The sequence below is a fragment of the Dryobates pubescens genome, chromosome 21 (assembly GCF_014839835.1).
Source record: "Dryobates pubescens isolate bDryPub1 chromosome 21, bDryPub1.pri, whole genome shotgun sequence".
NCBI classification, from domain to species: domain Eukaryota; kingdom Metazoa; phylum Chordata; class Aves; order Piciformes; family Picidae; genus Dryobates; species Dryobates pubescens.
Window position 1 is genome coordinate 2,179,311 of NC_071632.1, and position 24,202 is coordinate 2,203,512.

At 52.4% G+C, this 24,202-nt stretch overlaps 1 protein-coding gene across 1 annotated transcript in view; it reads left to right on the top strand.

Annotated features, from left to right (window-relative positions):
- Positions 1 to 24,202, top strand: part of SLC39A12 (solute carrier family 39 member 12) — a 50,993-nt gene that overhangs the window by 20,295 nt on the left and 6,496 nt on the right. The window contains exons 5-11 of the mRNA XM_054171268.1: positions 1,123 to 1,294; positions 5,350 to 5,522; positions 7,797 to 7,946; positions 9,582 to 9,689; positions 14,043 to 14,106; positions 17,279 to 17,437; positions 19,166 to 19,353. Coding sequence (XP_054027243.1) covers positions 1,123 to 1,294; positions 5,350 to 5,522; positions 7,797 to 7,946; positions 9,582 to 9,689; positions 14,043 to 14,106; positions 17,279 to 17,437; positions 19,166 to 19,353 — 1,014 coding nt within the window. The remainder of the gene's footprint in view (positions 1 to 1,122; positions 1,295 to 5,349; positions 5,523 to 7,796; positions 7,947 to 9,581; positions 9,690 to 14,042; positions 14,107 to 17,278; positions 17,438 to 19,165; positions 19,354 to 24,202) is intronic.

Below are 24,202 nucleotides of genomic sequence, written 5' to 3' on the forward strand. Positions count from 1 at the left end.
TATGGATCCAGCCTGGCCAGATCCCTCTGCAGAGCCTTCCTGCCCTCCAGCAGATCAGCACCCCCACTCAGCGTGGTGTCATCTGTGAACCTGCTGCAGGTGCCCTGATCCCCTCATCCAGAACATTGGGAAAGATGTTGAGAAGAGCTGGCCCAGCACTGAGCCCAGGCTTCTTTCCAGCCACCCTGCCCCAAGCCTGCAGCCACCAGGCTTACAGTAACATCACTGCTACTGACAGAGCACTCCCATTACTGTCTATCTGTCATCATTAGCTATATGTGCTAGAACTGAAATACTTCTGCTAGCACATAGAACAAGCAAATGTTTAGACATACTGTGTCAGACCCTGATGATTCTACTGAGCTTCAGCAGCAATTGTGCTACTTCACCCCAGAGGTTCTGGTCTTGCTGAACCATAGAGTAGTGCAAAGTTTTAACTGGCAAAACAACAGCAAGAGCAAATTGATGAGAAAGAATTGAAGTAATTAAAAGAATTTAACCAGAAAAGAGTCAATGGAAAACTGGTTTTGTTTCTAGGCTGGATAGCTCTGTATTGTTATATGATTCCATACTTAAGCTCAGCACTTAATGCAGGTATGGAAGGACATGGTCCTGATGGAGAGGGTCCAGAGAGGGACATGAAAATGCTCAGGGGGTTGGAGCAGCTCTGCTATGAGGACAGGCTGAGGGAGCTGGGGGTGTGCAGCCTGGAGAAGAGAAGACTCCAAGGAGACTAAGAGCAGCCTGCCAGGACCTGAAGGTGGCTTCAAAAAGGCTGCAGAGAGACTGTTGGCAAAGGCCTGCAGGGACAGGACCAGGGGCAATGGTTTCAAACTAGAGCAGAGCAGATTGAGATTGGATGTGAGGAACAAGTTCTGCACCAGGAGGGTGGTGGAACACTGGCACAGGTTGCCCAGGGAGGTGGCTGAGGCTCCATGCCTGGAGATATTCCAGGTGAGGCTGGACAGGGCTCTGGGCAACCTGATCTAGCTGGGGATGTCCCTGCTGAGTTGAGAGGGGTTGGACTTTGGGGTTGAGCTTTGGAGCTCCCTTCCAGCCCAGCCCATTGTGTGACTCTGTGATCCTATGCAGGGCAGTAACTCTCTGTACTTCTCTGCACAGGTTTGCTTCTCTGCCAGAGAACTCATGAAGATATTTTTACCAAACAGCTCCTCCTCCATTTCTAAGGAGCACTTCAAGCAAATCAGTCCAGCTATCATTCAGCAGCTATTAAGTTGTTCACGTCAGCTTCCTGACGCCAAGCAGGCAAAGCTTCCGCCAACGACTTTGGAAAGTGAGTTGTGCTTTTATCAGTGAAGTATTGTCCACCAGCACCCCCAAGGTCTTTCTCCACGGAGCTGCTTTCCAGCAGGGCAGCCCCTGACCTGTCCTGGTGCCTGCTGTTGTTCCTGCCCAGCTGCAGGACTCTGCACTTGTCCTCATTGAGCTTCCTGAGGTTTGCCTGCAGCCAGCTCTCAGCCTGCCCAGCTCTGGTTGGATGGCAGCACAGCCTGAGGGCTGTCAGCCACCCCTCTGAGTTTTGTCTCATCAGTGAACTTTATCCACCCCCTCAGCCAGGCCATTAATACAGATATTGGACAAGAACACATCTGGTTGGAAAAGACCTCCAAGCTCAGCCAGTCCAACCCCCACCCAGCACTGCAGGCTCAACACCAAACCATGGCCCTAAGCACCAGCTCCACACACTGCTTCAACACCTCCAGGGATGGGGACTCCAGCACTGCCCTGGGCACAACATTCCAAGGCCTCAGAACCCTTCCAGGCAAGAAAGATTTCCTAGCAGCCAGCCTGAACCTCCCCTGGGGCAGCTTGCAATCATTGCCTCTGCTCCTGGCCCTTGCCACCAAGGAGCAGAGGCTGTCCCCTCCTCACTGCAACCTCCCTGCAGGGAGCTGCAGAGAGCAAGGAGGTCTCCCTCAGCCTCCTCTTCTCCAGCCTCAACACCCCCAGCTCCCTCAGCCCCTTCTCTAGCCCAGGGGCTCCAGGCCCTTCTCCAGCCTGCCTGCCCTGCTCTGCACAGGCTCCAGCCCCTCAGTGTCCTTCCTGCAGGGAGGGCCCAGAGCTGAACACAGCACTCCATAATATCTGCTGCTTTTTTATGTTGTGATATTTTACAGCACAGAAACTTTGAGGAAACTACTGTAGAATAGAATAGAATAGAATAGAATAGAATAGAATTAACCAGGTTGGAAAATACCTCAAAGATCATCCAGTCCAACCTATCACCCAACACCATCTGATCATCTAAACCATGGCACCAAGTGCGTCATCCAGGCTCTTCCTAAACACCTCCAGGGATGGGGACTCCACCACCTCCCTGGGCAGCACATTCCAAGGGCCAATCTCTCTCTGTGTGAAGAACTTCTTCCTCACCTCCAGCCTAAACCTCCCCTGGCACAGTTTGAGACTGTGTCCTCTTGTTCTGGTGCTGGGTGCCTGGGAGAAGAGACCAACCCCCACCTGGCTACAACCTCCCTTCAGGGAGTTGGAGAGAGCAAGAAGGTCTCCCCTGAGCCTCCTCTTCTCCAGGCTAAGCAACCCCAGCTCCCTCAGCCTCTCCTCACAGGGCTTGTAGCACAGAAAGAAGTGGAAGTTGGTCTCTTCTCACATGCAATAAGTGACAGGACAAGAGGAAACTTCCTCAGGTTGTGCCAGGGGAGGTTCAGCTTGGATTCTAGGAAATTCTTTTCCTCAGCCAGAGTTCTCAGGCACTGGCCCAGGCTGCCCAGGGATGTGGTGGAGTCACCATCCCTGGAGGCATTTTAAAGCCACATGGATGTGGTGCTGAGGGACATGGTTCAGTGGCAGTGGCTTAGCAGTAGTGGTGGGACTGTGAGCTCTAGGCAAGGGGTTGGACTTGTGGATGTCAAAGACCTCTTCCAACCTCAACAGTTCTATGATTCTGTGAAAGAACACTCCTGGCTATCCCAAGAATGGTTGTGGGCAGGAAGAATCTCCCTTCTCAGGCATCCATCATTCTTTCTTATACTGCCTCTCCTCACCTGCACACTTTGATCTCCACACCTTTTACCTTTTCTGTGCTACAGGGATGTGCCCTTTCTTCAAGTGGGTACTCAATGGACATAGAACAAAAGGACACACTCAGGACCCAGAGAAGGGTTGAGTGAGATTCCCCAAGTCTAAGGCCATCAACCCCATCAATGGCATTTGACTGATCTCATACAAGGATGAGCAGAGGGCTGGAGCACCTCTGCTATAAGGACAGACTGAGAGAGTTGGGGTTGTGCAGGCTGGAGAGGAGAAGGCTCCCAGGAGACCTTCTGGTGGCCTTCCAGGATCTGCAGGGGGCTCCAAGAAAGCTGGGGAGGGACTGGGGGGGGATGGAGCAAAACTAGAAGTGGGGAGATTGAGATTGGCTGTGAGGAAGAAGTTGTTCCCCATGAGGGTGGTGAGAGCCTGGCACAGGCTGCCCAGGGAGGTGGTGGAAGCCTCCTGCCTGGAGGTGTTTGCAGCCAGGCTGGAGGTGGCTGTGAGCAACCTGCTGCAGTGTGAGGTGTCCCTGGCCATGGCAGGGGGTTGGACCTGGCTGATCCTTGAGGTCCCTTCCATCCCTAACCATTCTATGATTCTAAAGGTGAGAGATCACTGTAGATGAGAAGAGATGAGCTATTCAAACAGAGTGCAACTAGTGAGAGTCCTTTCTGCACCCCTTTTCCTGTCCTTTTTGGCAAAGGAAGGTTTTCCCACTGGATTGAAGCAGATGGAGGACTTCTTGTCTGGCCTAGGTGTGACCTGAGCACAGGCTCATTAATTTTCTTCTTAGTTCTCTTCTCCTGACAGTCTGTGCTGCTTGGCTAAGCCACCAAGGCCAGACCTTCCATAAATATCTGCCCTACCCTTGTCCCTGGTTGTGCAGTCTGGGGAGGGGGCTGCCTGATTGTATGAGGTGCTGAGCACTGGCAGTGAAGCATTAAGAGACACTGGTGAATGTTTTGGCCTTAGATCCTTTATGTCTGTTTCTCATCAGTATTTGGCCTCCATCAGAAGACTTCCATGCAGATTAATCAGGATTCCTGTCAGGCAGAAGGTTGGAAATACAAACAGAGTGCAGCTCTGATGATTTATAGGAGTAACCTTCCCCAGAATCCCAGTAACCTGGGGAAACTCTGTTGGTGGTCCTGCTGCAGTAAGCAAGGGACTCCATACCCACAGCCTGACTGCAAACATAATGTGTCCTTGTGGCCCAGAATATCCATGGCCCAGCAATATGTCCTTGTGGCCAATGGCATCCTGGTGTACAGCAAGAAAAGTGTGGCCAGCAGGGCTGGGGAGGTTCTGCTGCCCCTCTGCTCTGCCCTGCTGAGACCACAGCTGCAATCCTGTGTCCAGCTCTGGGCTCCCCAGTTCCAGAGAGACAGAGACCTGCTGGAGAGAGTCCAAGGGAGAGCCAGGAGGATGCTTAGGGGACTTGAGCATCTCCCCTGTGAAGAGAGACTGAGAGCCCTGGGGCTGTTTAGTCTGGAGAGGAGAAGGCTGAGAGGAGATCTGATCAATGTTTATCAATATCTGAGGGGTGGGGGGGCAAGTAGAGGGGGCCAAGTTCTTTTCAGTGGTGCAGAGGAATAAGACAAGGAACAATGGAGACAAACTGGAACCCAGGAGGTTTCACTTCAAGATGAGGAGAAACTTCTGTGGTGTGAGGGTGCTGGAGGCCTGGAGCAGGCTGCCCAGAGAGGTTGTGGAGTCTCCTTCTCTGCAGACTATCCAACCCCACCTGGATGTGTTCTGTGTGACCTGCCCTGGGTGATGCTGCTCTGGCAGGGGGATTGGACTCAATGATCCCTGGAGGTCCCTTAACATTCTCTAATTGTATAATGTGGGCCAAAAGCTTTGTGCTTAGAACCTAGACTGGATGCCCACGTTCCTCTGAGCTGTCAGGCCTTGCTTTGTTTACCAAATATGATTTGGTTGTTGGCTTTAAGGCCACAGATGTGTGGGGTGTGAGGACCTGAGAGACACACAAAACTGTCAGGAGAGGAAGCATGCAGCCCATCTCTCCCTGTGCTGCTCTCCTGTGCACAGTTACAGCCTGTTTAGCTCTCCAGGGCTGAAATTTGGAAGCAGCAGGCTATTGCCTGTGCAGCCTGAGGAAGCTGATATTTGCTAGGCATCCAAATCCGTCACCTGTAGCACAGAGGACTAGCACCAGCTATGTGGCACAATGAGTCACTCCTCCATTCTGCTTGCACACACAGGTGGCAAAGCTCAGCCTCAAACCAAACATAAACTGATTCCAAACCAAATGCTCAGATGCAAACACTGCATGATCACTGGCTGCCTTCTTTTGTCTCCTCTGTTTCCCTCCAGAGTATGGGTACAGCACTGTTGCTGTTCTGCTGATCACTATTGGCTCCATGTTTGGGACAAGCCTCCTTCTGTTCAACTCCTGCCAGGAAACCTACACACTGATCCTGCAGCTCTTTGTGGGCTTGGCTGTTGGAACCCTGTCTGGAGATGCTCTGCTGCATCTCATTCCTCAGGTAGGTGATAGACACTGTGCTGATGTCAATGTGTTCAGACATGCAGCTGCACACATCCACTGCACATACACACACCTGCATCACACAATGCTCTGGGCTGGAAGGGACCTCCAAAGCTCATTCAGTCCAACCCCTCTGCACTCAGCAGGGACATCCTCCACTGGATCAGGTTGCCCAGAGCCCTGTCCAGCCTCACCTAGAAAATCTCCAGGGATAGGGCATCAACCACCTCCCTGGGCAACCCGTGCCAGTGTTCCACCACCCTTCTGGTGCAGAACTTGTTCCTCACATCCAATCTCAATCTGCTATGCTCTAGTCTGAAGCCATTGCCCCTGGTCCTGTCCCTGCAGGCCTTTGCAAACAGTCTCTCTGCAGCCTTCTTGTAACCCCCTTCAGGGACTGGCAGGCTGCTCTTAGGTCTCCTTGGAGCCTTCTTTTCTCCAGGCTGAACACCCCCAGCTCCCTCAGCCTGTCCTTGGAGCAGAACTGCTCCAACCCCCTGCAGCCTTCTTGTAGACCCCCTTCAGGCACTTCATTTTCAATAAGAAGTTTACATCTGAAGATGATGCAAGTAAACATTTATTTTAAGCTTTAAAGATCAATGTACTCCAAACAAAATACATCAAATATACCTAGATAGATAGACAGATAGATGTAGATAAATAGAGAGAGATAGAGATAGAGATAGAGATAGAGATGATAGAGATAGAGATAGAGATAGAGATAGAGATAGAGATAGAGATAGAGATGATAGAGATAGAGACAGAGATAGGTAGAGGTGGAGGTGAAGGTGGAGATAGTGAGGTGGAAGTAGAGATAGAGAGAGAGAGAGAGAGATGATAGAAACAGAGATAGAGGTAGAGAGATAGAGACAGAGATAGGGATAGAGATAGGTAGAGGTTGAGGTAGAGATAGTGAGGTAGGGAGAGAGAGAGAGAGAGATGATAGAAACAGAGATAGAGGTAGAGAGATAGAGATAGAGATAGAGATAGGTAGAGGTTGAGGTAGAGATAGTGAGGTAGGGAGAGAGAGAGAGAGAGATGATAGAAACAGAGATAGAGGTAGAGAGATAGAGACAGAGATAGGGATAGAGATAGGTAGAGGTTGAGGTAGAGATAGTGAGGTAGGGAGAGAGAGAGAGAGAGATGATTGAAACAGAGATAGAGGTAGAGAGATAGAGATAGAGATAGGTAGAGGTTGAGGTAGAGATAGTGAGGTAGGGAGAGAGAGAGAGATGATAGAAACAGAGATACAGAGATAGAGGTAGAGGTAGAGATAGGGATAGAGGTAAAGGTAAAGGTAGAGGTAGAGGTAGAGCTAGAGATAGGGGTACAGATAGAGGTAGAGGTAGAGGTAGAGGTGGAGGTGGAGGTGGAGGTGGAGGTGGAGATAGAGATAGAGATAGAGACAGAGATAGGTAGAGGTAGAGGTAGAGATATTGAGGTAGGGAGAGAGAGAGAGAGAGATGATAGAAACAGAGATAGAGATAGAGAGATAGAGATAGAGACAGAGACAGAGGTAGAGATAGAAGTAGAGAGAGAGAGAGAGATGAAGAGATGTATGTATATATATATTTATATATTAATCAATATATAAGTAAACCCCAAACATAATATAAACACTTCTTAAGTCTATATAAAGGGTAATTTCTTAATTCTGTCTCTAAAAATAATGTTCCTTTCACCACTGAGAGATGATGAAGTGTAGCAGAGGCTCCTAATAATTAACTTAATCCACCCACTATTCAGCTAATTAGTAGCTCAAATCACAACTGAGATCTGGAGGAGATGTCAAAAGAAAATACTCAGAACAATTTGAATGAAGCCCTCAGGAATGACTCTGGCAAAGGTTAAAACACTGCCAGTTTGAGTGGCTGAGGGAGCTGGGGTTGCTTAGCCTGCAGAAGAGGAGGCTCAGGGGAGACCTCATTGCTCTCTCCAATTCCCTGAAGGGAGGTTGTAGCCAGGTGGGGGTTGGTATCTTCTCCCAGGCACCCAGCACCAGAACAAGAGGACACAGTCTCAAGCTGTGCCAGGGGAGGTTTAGGCTGGAGGTGAGGAGAAAGTTCTTCCCAGCAAGAGAGATTGGCCACTGGGATGTGCTTCCCAGGGAGGTGGTGGAGTCCCCATCCCTGGAGGTGTTTAGGAAGAGCCTGGATGAGGCACTTGGTGCCATGGTTTGCTTGATCAGATGGTGCTGGGTGATAGCTTGGACTTGATGCTCTCAAAGGCCTTTTCCAACCTGGCTAATTCTGTATTTCCCTCTTGCTTTTAGATTCTTCTCTTGCACAAGCATGAGGCACCAGAGGCAGAACCCTCTGAGGGGGAAGAATACCTTTGGAAGCTGTTGGGGATCATTGGAGGAATCCATGGATTTTTTCTGATAGAAAAGTTCTTCTTCCTCTTGGTGACACCACGCCAGCAGGTAAAGCTTCGTGCCAGTTATCCTTTCAAAGAACACAAACCCCTCCTTTATTCTGAGATTTTGCAGCACACAAAACATTCAGTTGTTTGTGACAGAGAGTTATAATTTGTATGAGCTACATGGAGCTTTAAAAATCACTTTGCAAGTTGTTCCTCCCAGACTGAGTTTTACCTGCTGCTTGGCTCTGCTCTGTGGGGTTCTGTGATGCTTCATGAGTGTGTTCCATGGACTTAGAACTCAAGCAGGAAGCAATTAGCTTGAACGTGCACCTTGAGCATGCTTCCATGACTACCTGGAGCAGGTGAAGAGTATGGATCTGGGTGAAGTAGCAGCAAGACTTGCTTGCTCTGGGCTTGGTTTTAAGAGGAGGAAAGCACAGGTGGCAGCACAAGATACTTGCAAGAATGGTATCTTGAAATATCCAGATGGTTTTTGACCCTACACCCCCAGGAGGCTTGCAGAGCTACTCTGTGTGCTGCAGTCAGAAGAAGCCAATCTTGTATTGCTGATGTGATGCACTGCCTGGGGAGGAGAGGCTGAGAGCCCTGGGGTTGTTTAGTCTGGAGAGGAGAAGGCTGAGAGGGATCTGATCGATGTCTATCAATAGCTGAGGGCTGGGGGTCAGGAAGGAAGGGACAGGGACAGCCTCTGCTCACTGTGCCCTGGGATAGGCCACGGGGCAATGGATGCAAACTGCAGCACAGGAGGTTCCACCTCAACCCAAGGAGGAACTTCTTCAGTGTGAGGCTCCCAGAGCCCTGGAGCAGGCCGCCCAGAGAGGTTGTGGAGTCTCCTTCTCTGGAGCCTTTGCAGCCCTGTCTGGATGTGTTCCTGCTCTGGCAGGGGGTTGGACTGGAGGATCTCCAGAGGTCCCTTCCAACCCCTAACATCCTGTGGGCCTGTGAGTGTGTAATATCTCCTTGCTCCCTGCCATGCTTACAGTAATCCTGTTACTTGATTTCAGAGAGGCTGCTGCTGAAAACCTGATTCTGCAGAAGGATATAGCATAGCACAAGGTGGGATGGCTCCTTAGGTTTCCCAGATGGTGGCTGTGTTAATGCATGCTTCAGGAGGCTAAGCCTTTGCTCTTTGTTGGTTCATGGCTGGTCTGATTCAGATTATGTAGTCACAAGGCCTTATTCCCACTCTCTTTGAGCCAGCCATAAGAATGTGGTGTGTGACTGAGAAGATGATGGAATGAGATATGGAATGAGGCTGTTTCACTGATGGTGATGCTTGGTTTAGTAGCAAGCAGCCCTTTGGGTTACTTATTTGGAGAGGAGCCCTTTAGCATCATCCCACACAACTGAGAACCAGGTGAATTTGCCCTGCTAATTTTTGTGTCCATCTCAGCTCCCAATTCCAATCTGCAGTTTTCACTTGGGGGGGTTTTAATACATCTTTCTTTTATCAGAGCATTGTGATTGTCACCAAGTGATCTGATTCTCTTTGCTGGGTTTCTGTCACCAAGCAGGCACTAGGAACTGTGGATGGCAGCCATTAATCTTCTCCACCAGGTGTTGTTTCAAACAAAAGTCATTCCTGTGGCTACTAAACTGGCCCAAAAGGCTGAGAAAGACTGCAGCTCTCCTCCCTGGGGTGCAGCACTAACAGCAAAGCATCTTCATTCAGCAGGACCTCTCATTAGTTAATGGGCACTGGGGACATTCCCATGAGCTTCCAGTGGTATCTGAACTAAATGAACATTCAGGCAGAGGCAAATCTACTTCCACCATCCAGCTGGTAGGTTCCCAATACAACATAACTTGCCTGATTGTAGAGGCTTCTCTCTCTGTTCCTCAAAAAAAGCCCCAAATGAACCAAATGAATGAAATAAATCAGCACTGGGTTTCAGTCTTCATTGATTTTTCCTTTACTACATGAGATGATTGTCAGCAACCTCTAGAATCTGGAAGCTTGTGATAAACTTTCCTGATCTAGTGGAGGATGTCTGCAGAGGGGGTTGGAGTGGGTGACCTTTGGAGGTCCCTTCCAACCCAGCCCAGTCTGTGATTCCGTGATTTCAAGCCCAGATTTTTGCACTAACCTTTCTGAAGTGTGCCTCAGATCAAGGTAACAACTTCCTTCCTCTGCTACCTCATGGGGATGAAATTCTTGAAGATTTTTACTGCTGCCTTCAATCATTTGATATGGGGAATCCATGAGGGAAATGTCAGAGCATTCTGCAGTAAGGCTTAAGTTGGGAGCAGGAGCTGATCTGTTAGAGGGTAGGAGAGCTCTGCAGAGGGACCTTGCCAGGCTGGGCAGATGGGCAGAGGCCAACAGGATGGCATTCAACAAGTCCAAGTGCCAGGGGCTGCACTTTGGCCACAGCAACCCCATGCAGAGCTACAGGCTGGGGTCAGAGTGGCTGAGAGCTGCCAGGCAGAAGGGGACCTGGGGGTGCTGATTGACAGCTGCCTGAACATGAGCCAGCGGTGTGCCCAGGGGGCTAAGAAGGCCAAGGGCATCCTGGCCTGCATCAGGAAGAGTGTGGCCAGCAGGAGCAGGGAAGTCATTGTGCCCTGTGCTCAGCACTGGTTAGGTCACAGCTTGAGTCCTGTGTCCAGTTCTGGGCTCCTCAGCTTAGGAAAGATGTTGAGCTGCTGGAAGGTGTCCAGAGAAGGGCAACAAAGCTGGGGAGGGGTCTGGAGCACAGCCCTGTGAGGAGAGGCTGAGGGAGCTGGGGTTGCTTAGCCTGGAGAAGAGGAGGCTCAGGGGAGACCTCATTGCTCTCTCCAACTCCCTGCAGGGAGGTTGTAGCCAGGTGGGGGTTAGTCTCTTCTGCCAGGCACCCAGCACCAGAACAAGAGGACACAGTCTCAAGCTGTGCCAGGGGAGGTTTAGGCTGGAGGTGAGGAGAAAGTTCTTCCTAGAAAGAGGAACTGGCCACTGGGATGTGCTGCCCAGGGAGGTGGTGGAGTCACCATCCCTGGAGGTGTTCAAAAAAGGCTTGGATGTGGCACTTGGAGCCATGGTTTAGTTAGTCCCCACTTCTAGTTTTGCTCCATCCCCCCCAGTCCTATCACTCCCTGACATTCCAGAACTGGCCCCAGAGCTCCAGCTGTGGTCTCAGCAGAGTGGAGCAGAGGGGCAGAATCCCCTCCCTGGCCCTGCTGGCCACACTTCTCTTGCTGCAGCCCAGGCTCTGCTTGGCTCTCTGGGCTGCAAGGTCTCACTGCTGGCTCCTGTTGAGCTTCTCCTCCCCCAGCACCCCCAAGGCCTTTTCTTCAGGGCTGCTCTCCAGCCAGTCCCTGCCCAGCCTGTATTGGTGCTTTGGATTGCCCTGACCCAGCTGCAGGACCTTGCCCTTGGTCTTGTTGAACCTCCTGAGGTTGTGCTGGGCCCAGCTCTGCAGCCTGTCCAGGTCCCTCTGGATGCAGTGAAGCAATCCCTAATGAAATGGGGGTCACAGTTCTGTGATTCTGTGGTAGTGAAGAGCCTTGTAGCTCCCCTCAGTGCAATGTCCCCCTGAAGCTCTGTCTAAACCCATGAGGTAGCCTGGCTGAGCCTGTTTGGTCAGAAGCAGCCTGTTTCACATCATGTGAGCAAGACAAACATTGGCTGACTAAGAGAACTTCATCAATCCTTCAGGTCTGTGCTTAGCCTTGCAGCTTGGACTCAGAGTTCAAAGAAATGGCATGTGAAAAAAATGTTTATAGGAGTGGTGGAGCAATGAGTGGAATTCACATGACTGGCTGCAACCATGGCACTGAAAGGCTTTTATTGGTCCTCTAAAATGGAGACTTTTAAACCCAAATCCTTTTCATTCCCTCCTCAGACTTCTGGAGCACATACCCCACATCACCACCAAGCTAATACCAGCCAGGGAGCCCTAGCTAAAGGCCAAGAGCCACAGCATCAGTATCAGAGAATGTTAGAGGTTGGAAGGGACCACCAGAGACCATCCAGTCCAACCCCCCTGTCTGAGCAGGGGCACCCAGGAGAGTCAGATGCACAGGAGCACATCCAGGTGGGGCTGGAAGGTCTCCAGAGCAGGAGACTCCACAGGCTCTCTGGGCAGCCTGCTCCAGGCCTCCAGCACCCTCACACCACAGAAGTTTCTCCTCATCTTGAAGTGAAACCTCCTGGGTTCCAGTTTGTCTCCATAGTTCCTTGGGTTATTCCTCTGCACCACTGAAAAGAGCTTGGCCCCTTCCACCTGACCCCAGCCCTCAGCTATTGATAGACATTGATCAGAGCCCTCTCAGCCTTCTCCTCTCCAGACTAAACAGCCCCAGGGCTCTCAGCCTCTCTTCCCAGGGGAGATGCTCAAGTCCCCTAAGCATCCTCCTGGCTGTCCCTTGGACTCTCTCCAGCAGGTCTCTGTCTCTCTGGAACTGGGGAGCCCAGAGCTGGACACAGGATTGCAGCTGTGGTCTCAGCAGGGCAGAGTACAGAGTGATGGCTTCAAACTGGAAGAAGCTGGCTTTAGATTGGCCACTAGGAGGAAATTCTTCCCCATGAGGGTGTTGAGGTACTGGAACAGGTTACCCAGGGAAGAGGAGTCTCCAAATCTGGAGGTGTTCAAAACCAGGCTGGCTGGGGCCTTGAGCAACCTGGTGTGGTAGGAAGTGTCCCTGCCCATGGCAGGGGGCTGGAAGTGCTGGAGGTTGTACCACCCTCTAGGCAAGACACCTACACTGTGAAAGGCTGTGAAACCCACCTGTGATTGTGATTCCACAGAGCAGCTGTGGAGAACACCAGCTCCAGAGAGACTCAGGTGCCTTCCTATTTCTCCTTGGAAGCCCTAAGGAGCCTATCCAGCAGGAAAGTGGGATCAGCCAGGCATGGCAGAACCACAAGAGAGAATTTGCATTAGGACATCCTTCTCAGTTCTGCATTTGGCTCAGATCTCTGTGTGTGCAAGCAGAAGCATCACTCCCTCGAGCCACAGCAGTGCTTGTGAACAGCTTTGCCCTGCCTACCTGAGTTCAGCTGTGGCTATTTGTGAGCACTGAGATTTCTTTGTGCTCCTGCACACCAAGCACACCAGTGACCCCTCTGGAAATGGCAGGGCCTGGCTTTTGCTCTGAGGGTGCTGGGGACCTGGAGCAGGCTGCCCAGAGAGGTTGTGGAGTCATCTTCTCTGGAGACTTCCCAACCCCACCTGGATGTGTTCTGTGTGAGCTGCCCTGGGTGCTGCTGCTCTGGCAGGGGGGTTGGGCTGGATGATCTCTGGAGTTCTCTTCCAAGCTCTAACATGCTGTGGTTCTGTGATTTAGTGATACCTCTGTAAATAACAGTGCCTGGCTTTAATACCAAAACCCCTGAACTGATTTGTCTTCCAGTTGTCTGGGCTGCAGCAGGGAAAGTGTGGCCAGCAGGGCTGGGGAGGTTCTCTCTCTCTGCTCTGCCCTGCTGAGACCCCAGCTGCAATCCTGTGTCCAGTTCTGGGCTCCCCAGTTCCAGAGAGACAGAGAGCTGCTGGAGAGAGTCCAAGGAAGAGCCAGGAGGATGCTTAGGGGACTTGAACATCTCCCCTGGGAAGAGAGACTGAGAGCCCTGGGGCTGTTTAGTCTGGAGAGGAGAAGGCTGAGAGGGATCTGATCAATGTCTATCAATAGCTGAGGGCTGAGGGTCAGGTGGAGGGGGCCAAGCTCTGATGGGTGGTGCAGAGCAATAAGCCAAGGAACAATGGAGACAAACTGGAACAGAGAAGGTTTCACTTCAAGGAAACTTTCAAGGAGAAACTTCTTTGTTGTGAGGCTGCTGGAGGCCTGGAGCAGGCTGCCCAGAGAGGTTGTGGAGTCTCCTGCTCTGGAGACTTTCCAACCCCCCCTGGATGTGTTCTGTGTGCCCTGCCCTGGGTGCCCCTGCTCTGGCAGGGGGCTTGGCCTGGGTGATCTCTGGAGGTGTTTTCCAACCTCTAACATTCTGTGGCTCTGTGATTTAGTGATAGCTCTGTAAATAACAGTGACTAATCCAGAAAATCCTGACCTGACTTGATACTTTGCTGTATTAATGACACCTCTGTAAATAACAGTGCCTGGCTTTAACCCTGAGAACCTGAACTGATTTGATATTTTCCTATCTTTATAGTAACAGCTGGAAGAGTCCTTTAACACTGATCTCTTGTCTTTTCTTTTTAACTAGAGAAGCCCAGAAGATTCTGAGTCTCCTGAAGTGCCTCCAGAGAGTAAAACCATCAGCAAAAAATGTTAGTATTAATGCCAAGACTGGGCAGGTAACAGGAAAAAGCCTTCAGATGGGACTGGAAGGGTGAAGCTGGCTTAGCTCTGCATTTGCTGTGTGCTAAGGTGGGACTAAAAACATCCAGGCAGGAGGCTTCCACCACCTCCCTGGGCAACCTGTGCCAGGCTCTCACCACCCTCCTGGGGAACAACTTCTTCCTCACAGCCAATCTCAATCTCCCCACTTCTACTTTTGCTCCATCCCCCCCCAGTCCTATCCCTCCCTGACACCCTCAAAAGTCCCTCCCCAGCTTTCTTGAAGCCCCCTGCAGATCCTGGAAGGCCACCAGAAGGTCTCCTTGGAGCCTTCTCCTCTCCAGCCTGCACAACCCCAACTCTCTCAGGCTGTCTCCAGAGCAGAGCAGCTCCAGCCCTCTGCTCCTCCTCGTGGCCCTTCTCTGGACACCTTCCAGCCCCTCCAGATCCTTCCTGGCACAGAGGCTCCAGAGCTGGACCCAGAGCTCCAGCTGTGGTCTCAGCAGAGTGGAGCAGAGGGGCAGAATCCCCTCCCTGGCCCTGCTGGCCACACTTCTCTTGCTGCAGCCCAGCCTCCGCTTGGCTCTCTGGGCTGCAAGTGCTCCCTGCTGGCTCCTGCTGAGCTTCTCCTCCCCCAGCACCCCCAAGGCCTTTTCTTCAGGGCTTCTCTCCAGCCAGTCCCTGCCCAGCCTGGATTGGTGCCTGGGATTGCCCTGAGCCAGCTGCAGGACCTTGCCCTTGGTCTTGTTGAACCTCCTGAGGTTGCCCTGGGCCCAGCTCTGCAGCCTGTGCAGGTCCCTCTGGATGGATCCTTCCCTCCAGCTGTCAGCAGCACCACACAGCTTGGTGTCATCAGCAACCCTGCTGAGGCTGCACTCAGTGCCACTGTCCATGGCACCAACAAAGATGTTACACAAGCCTGGTCCCAGGACTGATCCCTGAGGGACTCCTCTTGTCCCTGGCCTCCACTTGGCCATGGACCATTGGCAGCCACCCTTTGGGTGCAGCCCTCAAGCCAGTTCTGTAGCCACTGAATGCTCCATCCCTGGAACCCATCCTGCACCAGCCTGGAGCCCAGGATGTGGTGCAGGACAGGGTCGAAGGCTTTGCTCAGCTCTGTCCCCAGGTGCTCCCATGCTGATCAGTCATGGCTAGGTGCCCAGCACAAACAGATTTCCAGTGGCCTCAATGTTAGCTGTTTCCAGTAACTGGACTGGGTGTATTACAACATTTGGGAGTCTCTCTCAGTAATGTTCTTTGTTGGGTTCCATTTTTTCCTCACACTTTGGTTTTCTCTCTGTATTAGAAGTCAGTAAGTGAAGCCCTCATGTGTGTGAGGGGCTTGGGGTTCAGGGTTCTTGTGAACCCCTAAATGCTTCCACAGAGCTCAGTACCCTGGTAGTGCCCTAAGCTTCCAGGTGTTCTGCTGCTTGGGTTTTCCCAAATGCAATGGAATCTGCAGCTCCAGTTCCAGAGAATCTTCTCTAAGAAGGAAGCTTGACCTTTCCAGAGGGAAACACACAGCCAAGCAGGCCTGAGAGAAGAGTCTGTCACCTTTGACAGCCAAGGAGTAACTCAGAAAAGCAGGAAGCTACTGGGAGAAGATGTCTCATGCATTCACAGATCCCATCAGGCTGAAGGGACTCTCAAAGGTCATCTCATCCAAACCCCTGCAGGCAGCAGGGACACCTCCAACTGGAGCAGGCTGCCCAGGGACACAGCAAGGCTGATCTTGAATATCTCCAGGGATGGAGCCTCAAACACCTCCAATGGGCAACCCATTCCAGTGTCTCCCCACCCTCACTGTGCAGAACATCCTCCTGGTGTCCAACCTAACTCTGCTCCAGTTTCAAACCATTGCCCCTCAGCCTATCCCCACAGGCCCTTTTGACCGTCCCTCCCCAGCTCTCCTGTGGCCTCCTCTCAGGTACTGAAATGCAGCTCTAAGGTCTCCCTGGAGCCTTCTCCTCTCCAGGCTGAACAGCCCCAACTCTCTCAGCCTGCCCTCACAGCAGAGGTTCTTCAGCCCTCTGATCATCTTGGTGGCGTCCTCTGGACCCTCTCCATCAGGTCCATGTCCTTCTTGTGTTGGGGCCCCAGAGCTGGACACAGCCCTGCAGGTGAGGTCAGAGCAGAGCAGAGGGCAGGATCCTCTCTCTCCAGCTCTGGCCACACTGCTTTGGATGCAGCCCAGGCTGCCCTTGGCCTCCTGTGCTGCCAGTGCCCATTGCTGGCTCCTGCCCAGCTTCTCCCCCACCAGCACCCCCAAGTCCTTCTCTGCAGGGCTGCTCTCCATCTCATCAGCCCCCAGCCTGGATTGGTATGCAGGATTGGCCTGATCTAGGTGCAGGACCTTGCATGTTGCCTTGGCCTTCTCCTCATTTATCACACTTGTTCTATGCACATCTGAACAGATCAAACAGTAGCATTTTCTATTTGGTGTGCTCTGTTAAAATTGTCATCAACTGGAAATATGTTTGCTGTATAAGTTCTGAAAGTACTAGAAAGGAGATCTGTTGATGGATAAATGTTTGCTTCAATCAAATCACAGAATGCTAGGGGTTGGGAGGAACCTCCAGGGATCATCCAGTCCAACCCCCTGACAGAGCAGCAGCACCCAGGGCAGGGCACACAGGAGCACATCCAGGTGGGGCTGGAAAGCCTCCAGAGCAGGAGACTCCACAACCTCTCTGGGCAGCCTGCTCCAGGCTCCAGCACCCTCACACCACAGAAGTTTCTCCTCATCTTGAGGTGGAACCTCCTGGGTTCCAGCCTGTACCTCTTGGTCCTTGTCCTATCCCTGGGCTCCACCAAACAGAACCTGGCTCCTTCACCCTGACCCCCAGCCCTCAGCTATTGATAGACATTGATCAGATCCCTCTCAGCCTTCTCCTCTCCAGACTGAACAGCCCCAGGGCTCTCAGCCTCTCCTTCCCAGGCAGTGTTCCAGTCCCTGTAGCATTCTCATAGCCCTCCCTTGGACTCTCTCCAGCAGATCCCTGTCCCTCCTGAGCAGGGGAGCCCAGAGCTGGATGCAATATTGCAGGTGAGGTCTCAGCAGGGCAGAGCAGAGGGGGAGCAGAACGTCCCTGGCTCTGCTGGCCACACTCCTCTGAATGCCCCCCAGGATGGTTTCCTATTGTCTGTCTGTCTGTTCCCTAGGTAAGAACATCAGCTTGTTAGCAATCATGGTGCTGGTGGGTGACAGCCTCCACAACTTTGCAGATGGCTTGGCAATAGGAGCAGCATTCTCATCATCAACAGAAACAGGAGTGACCACCACTGTTGCTATTTTATGCCATGAAATCCCTCATGAAATGGGTAAGAACCATACACCTGTGTACTTTGGCTGATTGTCTTTGCATTTCCAGGCTTCCCAAAGGATTATTTGCTGTATTAGTAGCAAGTCTTGCTTGTAGCTTCACAACCTCTAACATTAATGTGTGAGATGGAGCTCTAAAAGATTCAGTTTCCTTCTCTCATCACTGTAGCCCATCTCAGTACATCCCAAATGTGAACACCTTCACAGAAGCACAGAACTGTCAGGGCTGGAAGGGACCTCAAGGATCAGCCAGTCCCAACCCCCTGCCATGGGCAGGGACACCTCACACCACAGCAGGTTGCTCACAGCCACCTCCAGCCTGGCTGCAAACACCTCCAGGCAGGAGGCTTCCACCACCTCCCTGGGCAACCTCTGCCAGGCTCTCACCACCCTCATGGGGAACAACTTCTTCCTCACAGCCAATCTCAATCTCCCCACTTCTACTTTTGCTCCATCCCCCCCAGTCCTATTCCTCCCTGACACCCGCAAAAGTCCCTCCCCAGCTTTCTTGGAGCCCCCTGCAGATCCTGGAAGGCCACAAGAAGGTCTCCTGGGAGCCTTCTCCTCTCCAGCCTGCACAACCCCAACTCCCTCAGTCTGTCTCCAGAGCAGAGCAGCTCCAGCCCTCTGCTCCTCCTCATGGCCCTTCTCTGGACACCTTCCAGCCCCTCCAGAGCCTTCTTGTCATAGGGGCTGCAGAACTACTGTGAAGCTCCCAGTCAAAGGAGATTTAGCTGCTCTGGGAAAGCACATGGCCATGTTTTCAAGTATCCAAGCTGGCAATGTCCCAGAACATCCAGAAGCAGGAGCAGGCCACTGCTGGGTACTGTGTGCTATCTTTAGGAGCAGCTAAACAAATACAACCCTGCATCAAAAGCAATGTGACCAGCAGGGCACTGGAGGTGGCTCTCCCACTGCTCCCATGAGACCCCACCTGCAGCACTGCCTCCAGCTCTGGGGCCCCTAGCACAAGAAGGACCTGGAGCTGCTGGAGAGGGTCCAGAGGAGGCCGTGAGGATGATCAGAGGCTGGAGAACCTCCCCTGTGGGGACAGGCTGGGAGAGTTGGGGATGTTCAGCCTGGAGAAGAGAAGGCTCCAGGGACACCTTGGAGCAGCCTTCCAGTACCTGAGAGGGGGCTACAGGAGAGCTGGGAAGGGAGCTTTGGCAGGGGCTGGGAGTGACAGGATGAGGGGGAATGGATTGAAACTTGAGGAGAGCAGATTCAGAGTGGAGATTAGGAAGGAACTCTTTCCATGAGGGTGGTGAGACACTGGCACAGGTTGCCCAGGGAGGTGGTGGATGCCAGGCTGAATGAGGCCTTGAGCAGCCTGGGCTGGTTGGGAGCTGACCCTGCCCATGGCAGGGGGTTGGAGCTGGATGATCTTTAAGCTCCCTTCCAGCCCAACCCATTCTGTGAACCCTTGAAAGTCGATCTGGGCTCTTTGTTCAGTTGTGGTTTTTCATCCCCACAGGATGAGCTTCTAACTGACTCCACAGCCAGCTGGGGCAGGCCTCCATCATTCCCTCCCTTTGTGCCTACCTGAGCTATTCTCCTTCATGTTTATTACCAGCTGTGGCCCTTGGTGCCGTGGTTGAGTTGATCAGATGGTGCTGGGTGAGAGGTTGGCCTGGATGCTCTCCCAGGGCTTTCCCAGCCTGGCTATTTCTGTGATTCTGTGAATCTGTTTAGCAGTCAATGACTGCATTTTCTGTTTTCCTTTGCAGGAGATTTTGCTGTGCTGCTGAGCACAGGGCTCCCCACCAAGACTGCCATCATGATGAATTTTGTAAGTGCCCTGACAGCCTTCTTAGGGCTTTATATTGGCCTTTGCCTCTCGACGGAGCCCTGCATCCAGAACTGGATCTTTGCTGTCACAGCTGGGATGTTCCTGTACTTATCCTTAGCAGAAATGGTGAGAACTGGAGTCTCTTCTTGTATATCCCTTTTAGCATAGCCACATCACAGGTGGGTGGCAGGAGGATTAACTTGGAAGGAAAAGGAGTTCACAGGTTGCTCGACACAGAAAGGACATGGACCTGATGGACAGGCCATGAAAATGCTCAGGGGTTGGAGCAGCTCTGCTGCGAGGACAGGCTGAGGGAGGTGGGGGTGTTCAGCCTGGAGAAGAGAAGGCTCCAGGGAGATCTGAGAGAGGCCTTCCAGTACCTGAACAGATGAGCAGATGTTGGTCAGTTAGAGGGCAGAAGGCCTCTGCAGAGGGACCTCGACCCACTGGACAGCTGGGCAGAGGCCAACAGGATGGCATTCAACAAGTCCAAGTGCCAGGGGCTGCACTTTGGCCACAGCAACCCCAGGCAGAGCTACAGGCTGGGGGCAGAGTGGCTGGAGGCAGCCAGGCAGAAAGGGACCTGGGGGTGCTGATTGACAGCTGCCTGAACATGAGCCAGCAGTGTGCCCAGATGGCCAAGAAGGCCAATGGCATCCTGGCCTGCATCAGGAAGAGTGTGGCCAGCAGCAGCAGGGAAGTCATTGTGCCCTGTGCTCAGCACTGCTTAGGCCACATCTGGAGTCCTGTGTCCAGTTCTGGGCCCCTCAGTTTAAGAAGGACAATGAGAGACTTGAAGGTGTCCAGAGAAGGGCAACAAGGTTGGGGAGAGGCCTTGAGCACAGCCCTGTGAGGAGAGGCTGAGGGAGCTGGGGTTGCTTAGCCTGCAGAAGAGGAGGCTCAGGGGAGACCTTCTTGCTCTCTGCAACTCCCTGAAGGGAGGTTGTAGCCAGGTGGGGGTTGGTCTCTTCTCCCAGGCAGCCAGCACCAGTACAAGAGGACACAGTCTCAAGCTGCACCAGGGGAGGTTTAGGCTGGAGGTGAGGAGAAAGTTCTTCACTGAGAGAGTGATTGGCCATTGGAATGTGCTGCCCAGGGAGGTGGTGGAGTCCCCATCCCTGGAGGTGTTCAAGAGGGGATTGGATGTGGCACTTGGTGCCATGGTTTAGTCATGAGGTCTGTGGTGACAGCTTGGACTCGATGATCTCTGAGATCTCTTCCAACCTTGGTGATTCTGTGAGACTGTGATACAGTGAAGGGGCTACAAGAGGGCTGCAGAGAGACTGCTTGCAAAGGCCTGCAGGGACAGGACCAGGGGCAATGGCTTCAAACTAGAGCAGAGCAGATTGAGATTGGATGTGAGGAACAAGTTCTGCCCCAGGAGGCTGCTGGAACACTGGCACAGGTTGCCCAGGGAGGTGGCTGAGGTTCAGTTCCTGGAGGCTGGAAAGGGCTCTGGGCAGCCTGATTTAGTGGAAGATGTCCCTGCTGACTGCAGGGAGGTTGGCCTGGATGAGCTTTGGAGGTCCCTTCCAACCCAGAGCATCCTGTGATTCCTGGGAAGAGCAGGATGTCTGTCCTGGGGGTGTAGAGAGCTGAGAACAAGGCTGGCTTGGTTTCATGTCAGTGCCATGCTAGGTGTCCTTGTTAACAATAAGGTGAGAGAAAGGCCTTTAAGTGAAAGGCATCAAGGGCCTTTAAAGGAGGAAAGGTAAACAATCTTCTTTTGGGCTTTGTAGAATTACTTGGTTCAGCATAAAGAAGGATTTGACCCTGCAGGCTTTTGTGAGGTCTTGAAGAAGTTGGTTACTCCTTTTTCCTTTCACTGCCCCTTATATACTTTCCATCCTGTCCTTCAATAGCAATTTGCAAGACCCCAAAAGCAAGATGCTTACTGTGTGCTCTTCCTGGCCAGCTTTTCTACCTCAGAGGGGTTCAGATGAGCTCCTAAGCAATTACAACTCATCAGTTTGTCTCTATTTGGGCACCCCTTTTCCTGCTGCAGCTGGGGTTCAACGACCTGACTACAGGAAGGTAAAGTGTGAAGCCAGAGTCACAGGAATGCCTCTGAGGATAAAAGGACTTCTAGAAAGCTAAATTAACTGTTAGATACATGCAGCAAACTCACCACATCTGCACAGCCTGCTTTCTCACAGAGCCCTTTTGGTTAGCAAAGCCCTTCCAGCTCACCCAGTCCAACCAGTCTCTACCTCTGCCAAGGCTGGGGCTAACCCATGGCCCTCAGCACCACAGCTCTGCCTCTTGGAAACACCTCCAGGGATGGGGATGCAACCACCTCCCTGGGCAGCCTGTGCCAGGCTTTGAGAACCCTTTCAGGGAAGAAGTTCCTTCTGATGCCCAACCCCAACCTCCTCTGCCACAAATTGAGGACATTTTGTCTTGTCCTGTCGTTGTTTTTCTTGCCAGAAGGGACAGGCCCCCGCCTGGCTCCGACCTCCTCTTCATCAGTTGCAGGGAGCCAGCAGGAGCAGGGGCTGCAGAAGACAGTGGTGGAATCACAATTCATGCAGATGTGTCAGGCCACATCATTTACTGAACAGGTGCCTGTTAGGCTTCACAGAAGCACAGAATGTTAGGGCTTGGAAGGGACCTGGAGAGATCATCCTGTCCCACCTGCCTGCCTGAGCAGGCCTTGCAGCCATGCAGATTGGAAGAAGCCTGGAGAAGAGGAGGCTCAGGGGAGACCTCATTGCTCTCTCCAACTCCCTGAAGGGAGGTTGTAGCCAGGTGGGGGTTGGTCTCTTCTCCCAGGCACCCAGCACCAGAACAAGAGGACACAGTCTCAAGCTGTGCCAGGGGAGGTTTAGGCTGGAGGTGAGGAGAAAGTTCTTCCCAGAGAGAGTTGTTAGCCATTGGAATGTGCTGCCCAGGGAGGTGGTGGAGTCCCCATCCCTGGAGGTGTTCAAGAGGGGATTGGATGTGGCACTTGGAGCCATGGTTTAGTTAGTCAGGAGGTTCTGAGTGATAGATTGGACTTGATGATCTCTGAGGCCTTTTCCAGCCTTTTTGATTCTATTCTATGATTGTATGGATGCCTTTGTCCCCTGCCTGTGGTCGTGTAAAGTTGCTTGCAAGCTTGTCAGCAAAGCTTCTGAATTTTGAGTGATTAGATCAAGAGAGATAAAGAAAAGGGTCTGTGTCTTCATAAACTCTGCCTGTGTCTTCCCCCAGCCTGGCCTCCCACCTCTGCTGTGGGCAGTACCACCTGAGCTGTCACTTCCCAGATCCTTGACACACCAATAGGAGGCCAGGATGATAACCCACCCAAAAATCTGCTTGGTATAATGGACCTCAGACCTCAGGTGTATTTGCAGCCTAATTTTTGGTGCTGTTCCAAAAGCAAAGTGAACATTCAGTGCTGCTGAGCACTAAGGAGGGAAGAGCCTGAGGACTGGGGATGTGTCGACAGTGCTGGCTGAGCTGGTAAATAACAGCAAGGACCAGTGGCTGCTGAGGGGTTGGGCTCTTCTCCCAGGCACCACTGACAGAAGGAGAGGACACAGTCTCAAGCTGCACCAGGGGAGGTTTGAGCTGGGTGTGAGGAAGAAATTCTTCCCAAAATGAGAAGTTGGCCATTGGGATGTGCTGCCCAGGGAGGTGGGGGAGTCCCCATCCCTGGAGGTGTTTAGGAAGAGCCTGGATGAGGCCCTTGGTGCCATGGTTTAGTTGATCAGATGGCGCTGGGTGCTGGGTTGGACTGGATGATCTCTGAGGTCTTTTCCAGTCTGATTCTGTGATTCTGAGCTGCCTCTTGCTCTGACAGAGCCATTTGGGAACGCAGCTGCCTCCCTCCCCACCAGCTGTGGGTTTACTAACCTGGCTAAGAGTGCTTGGCCATATTTTAACTTCAGTGTGGGGTCAGCATCCATCAGGGATCCACCAGCTCCTAGAACAACACCCTGATTTTCCATCAATCCTCAAAGCAGTAAATCCCAAGAGATGACACAGTTCCAGGCAGTGACAGGGACCCATTTTCCCTTCTTAGAATCATAGAATCACAGAACTGTCAGGGCTGGAAGGGACCTCAAGGCTCAGCCAGCTCCAACCCCCTGCCATGGCCAGGGACACCTCACACTACAGCAGGTTGCTCACAGCCACCTCCAGCCTGGCTGCAAACACCTCCAGGCAAGAGGCTTCCACCACCTCCCTGGGCAGCCTGTGCCAGGCTCTCACCACCCTCATGGGGAACAACTTCCTCCTCACATCCAATCTTCTCATCTTGTCACCATAACCTTGTTGTGGATGTGGAGAAAGAAGGGAGACAGAGGGGAGGATCTTATTTCTCTCACCACCCTTTTGTGAGCAGGATTCCCATCAGCCTTTCCCTGCAATTTACCACTGGGCCTTTGTCAGAAGTGGAAGTGCTCAGCACCACAGGGATTCTCTCATGCACAAAGGTACTGCTGGAGCACTGCAGGAACCTTGAGACCTGACAAGCTTTGTGCATTGCTGGAGTACATCTCAAAGGAAAAGCAGCCAGCTTGATGTACCTTTCAGCTCCCTGCACAGATAGAACTTCCATTCCCTGCTGCATTCTCACCTACAAACAGCAGCCAGCAGTGTCCAGCACACAGAGCTGGACTGTAGGTGTCAGGATTTGTTTGATGGGCTTCCACACACTGCCCTGCTGGTCAGAGCTGCAGTTCCTTGAGAGAGCAGCACTGAAATAAAACTGAGCAGCCCCACTGCTTTCTGCACTGAGGAACACTTGAGGCTCATGGCCAGCACAGCTCTGCTGCCACGGTGCAGCCTGCACAGATCATAGAATCACAGAGTGCTCTGGGTTGGAAGGGAACTCCACAGCTCATCCAGTCCAAACCCCTGCACTCAGCAGGGACATCCTCCCCTAGATCAGGTTGCCCACAGCCCTGTGCAGCCTCACCTGGAATATCTTCAGGGATGGGGCCTCAGCCACCTCCCTGGGCAACCTGTGCCAGTGTTCCACCACCCTCCT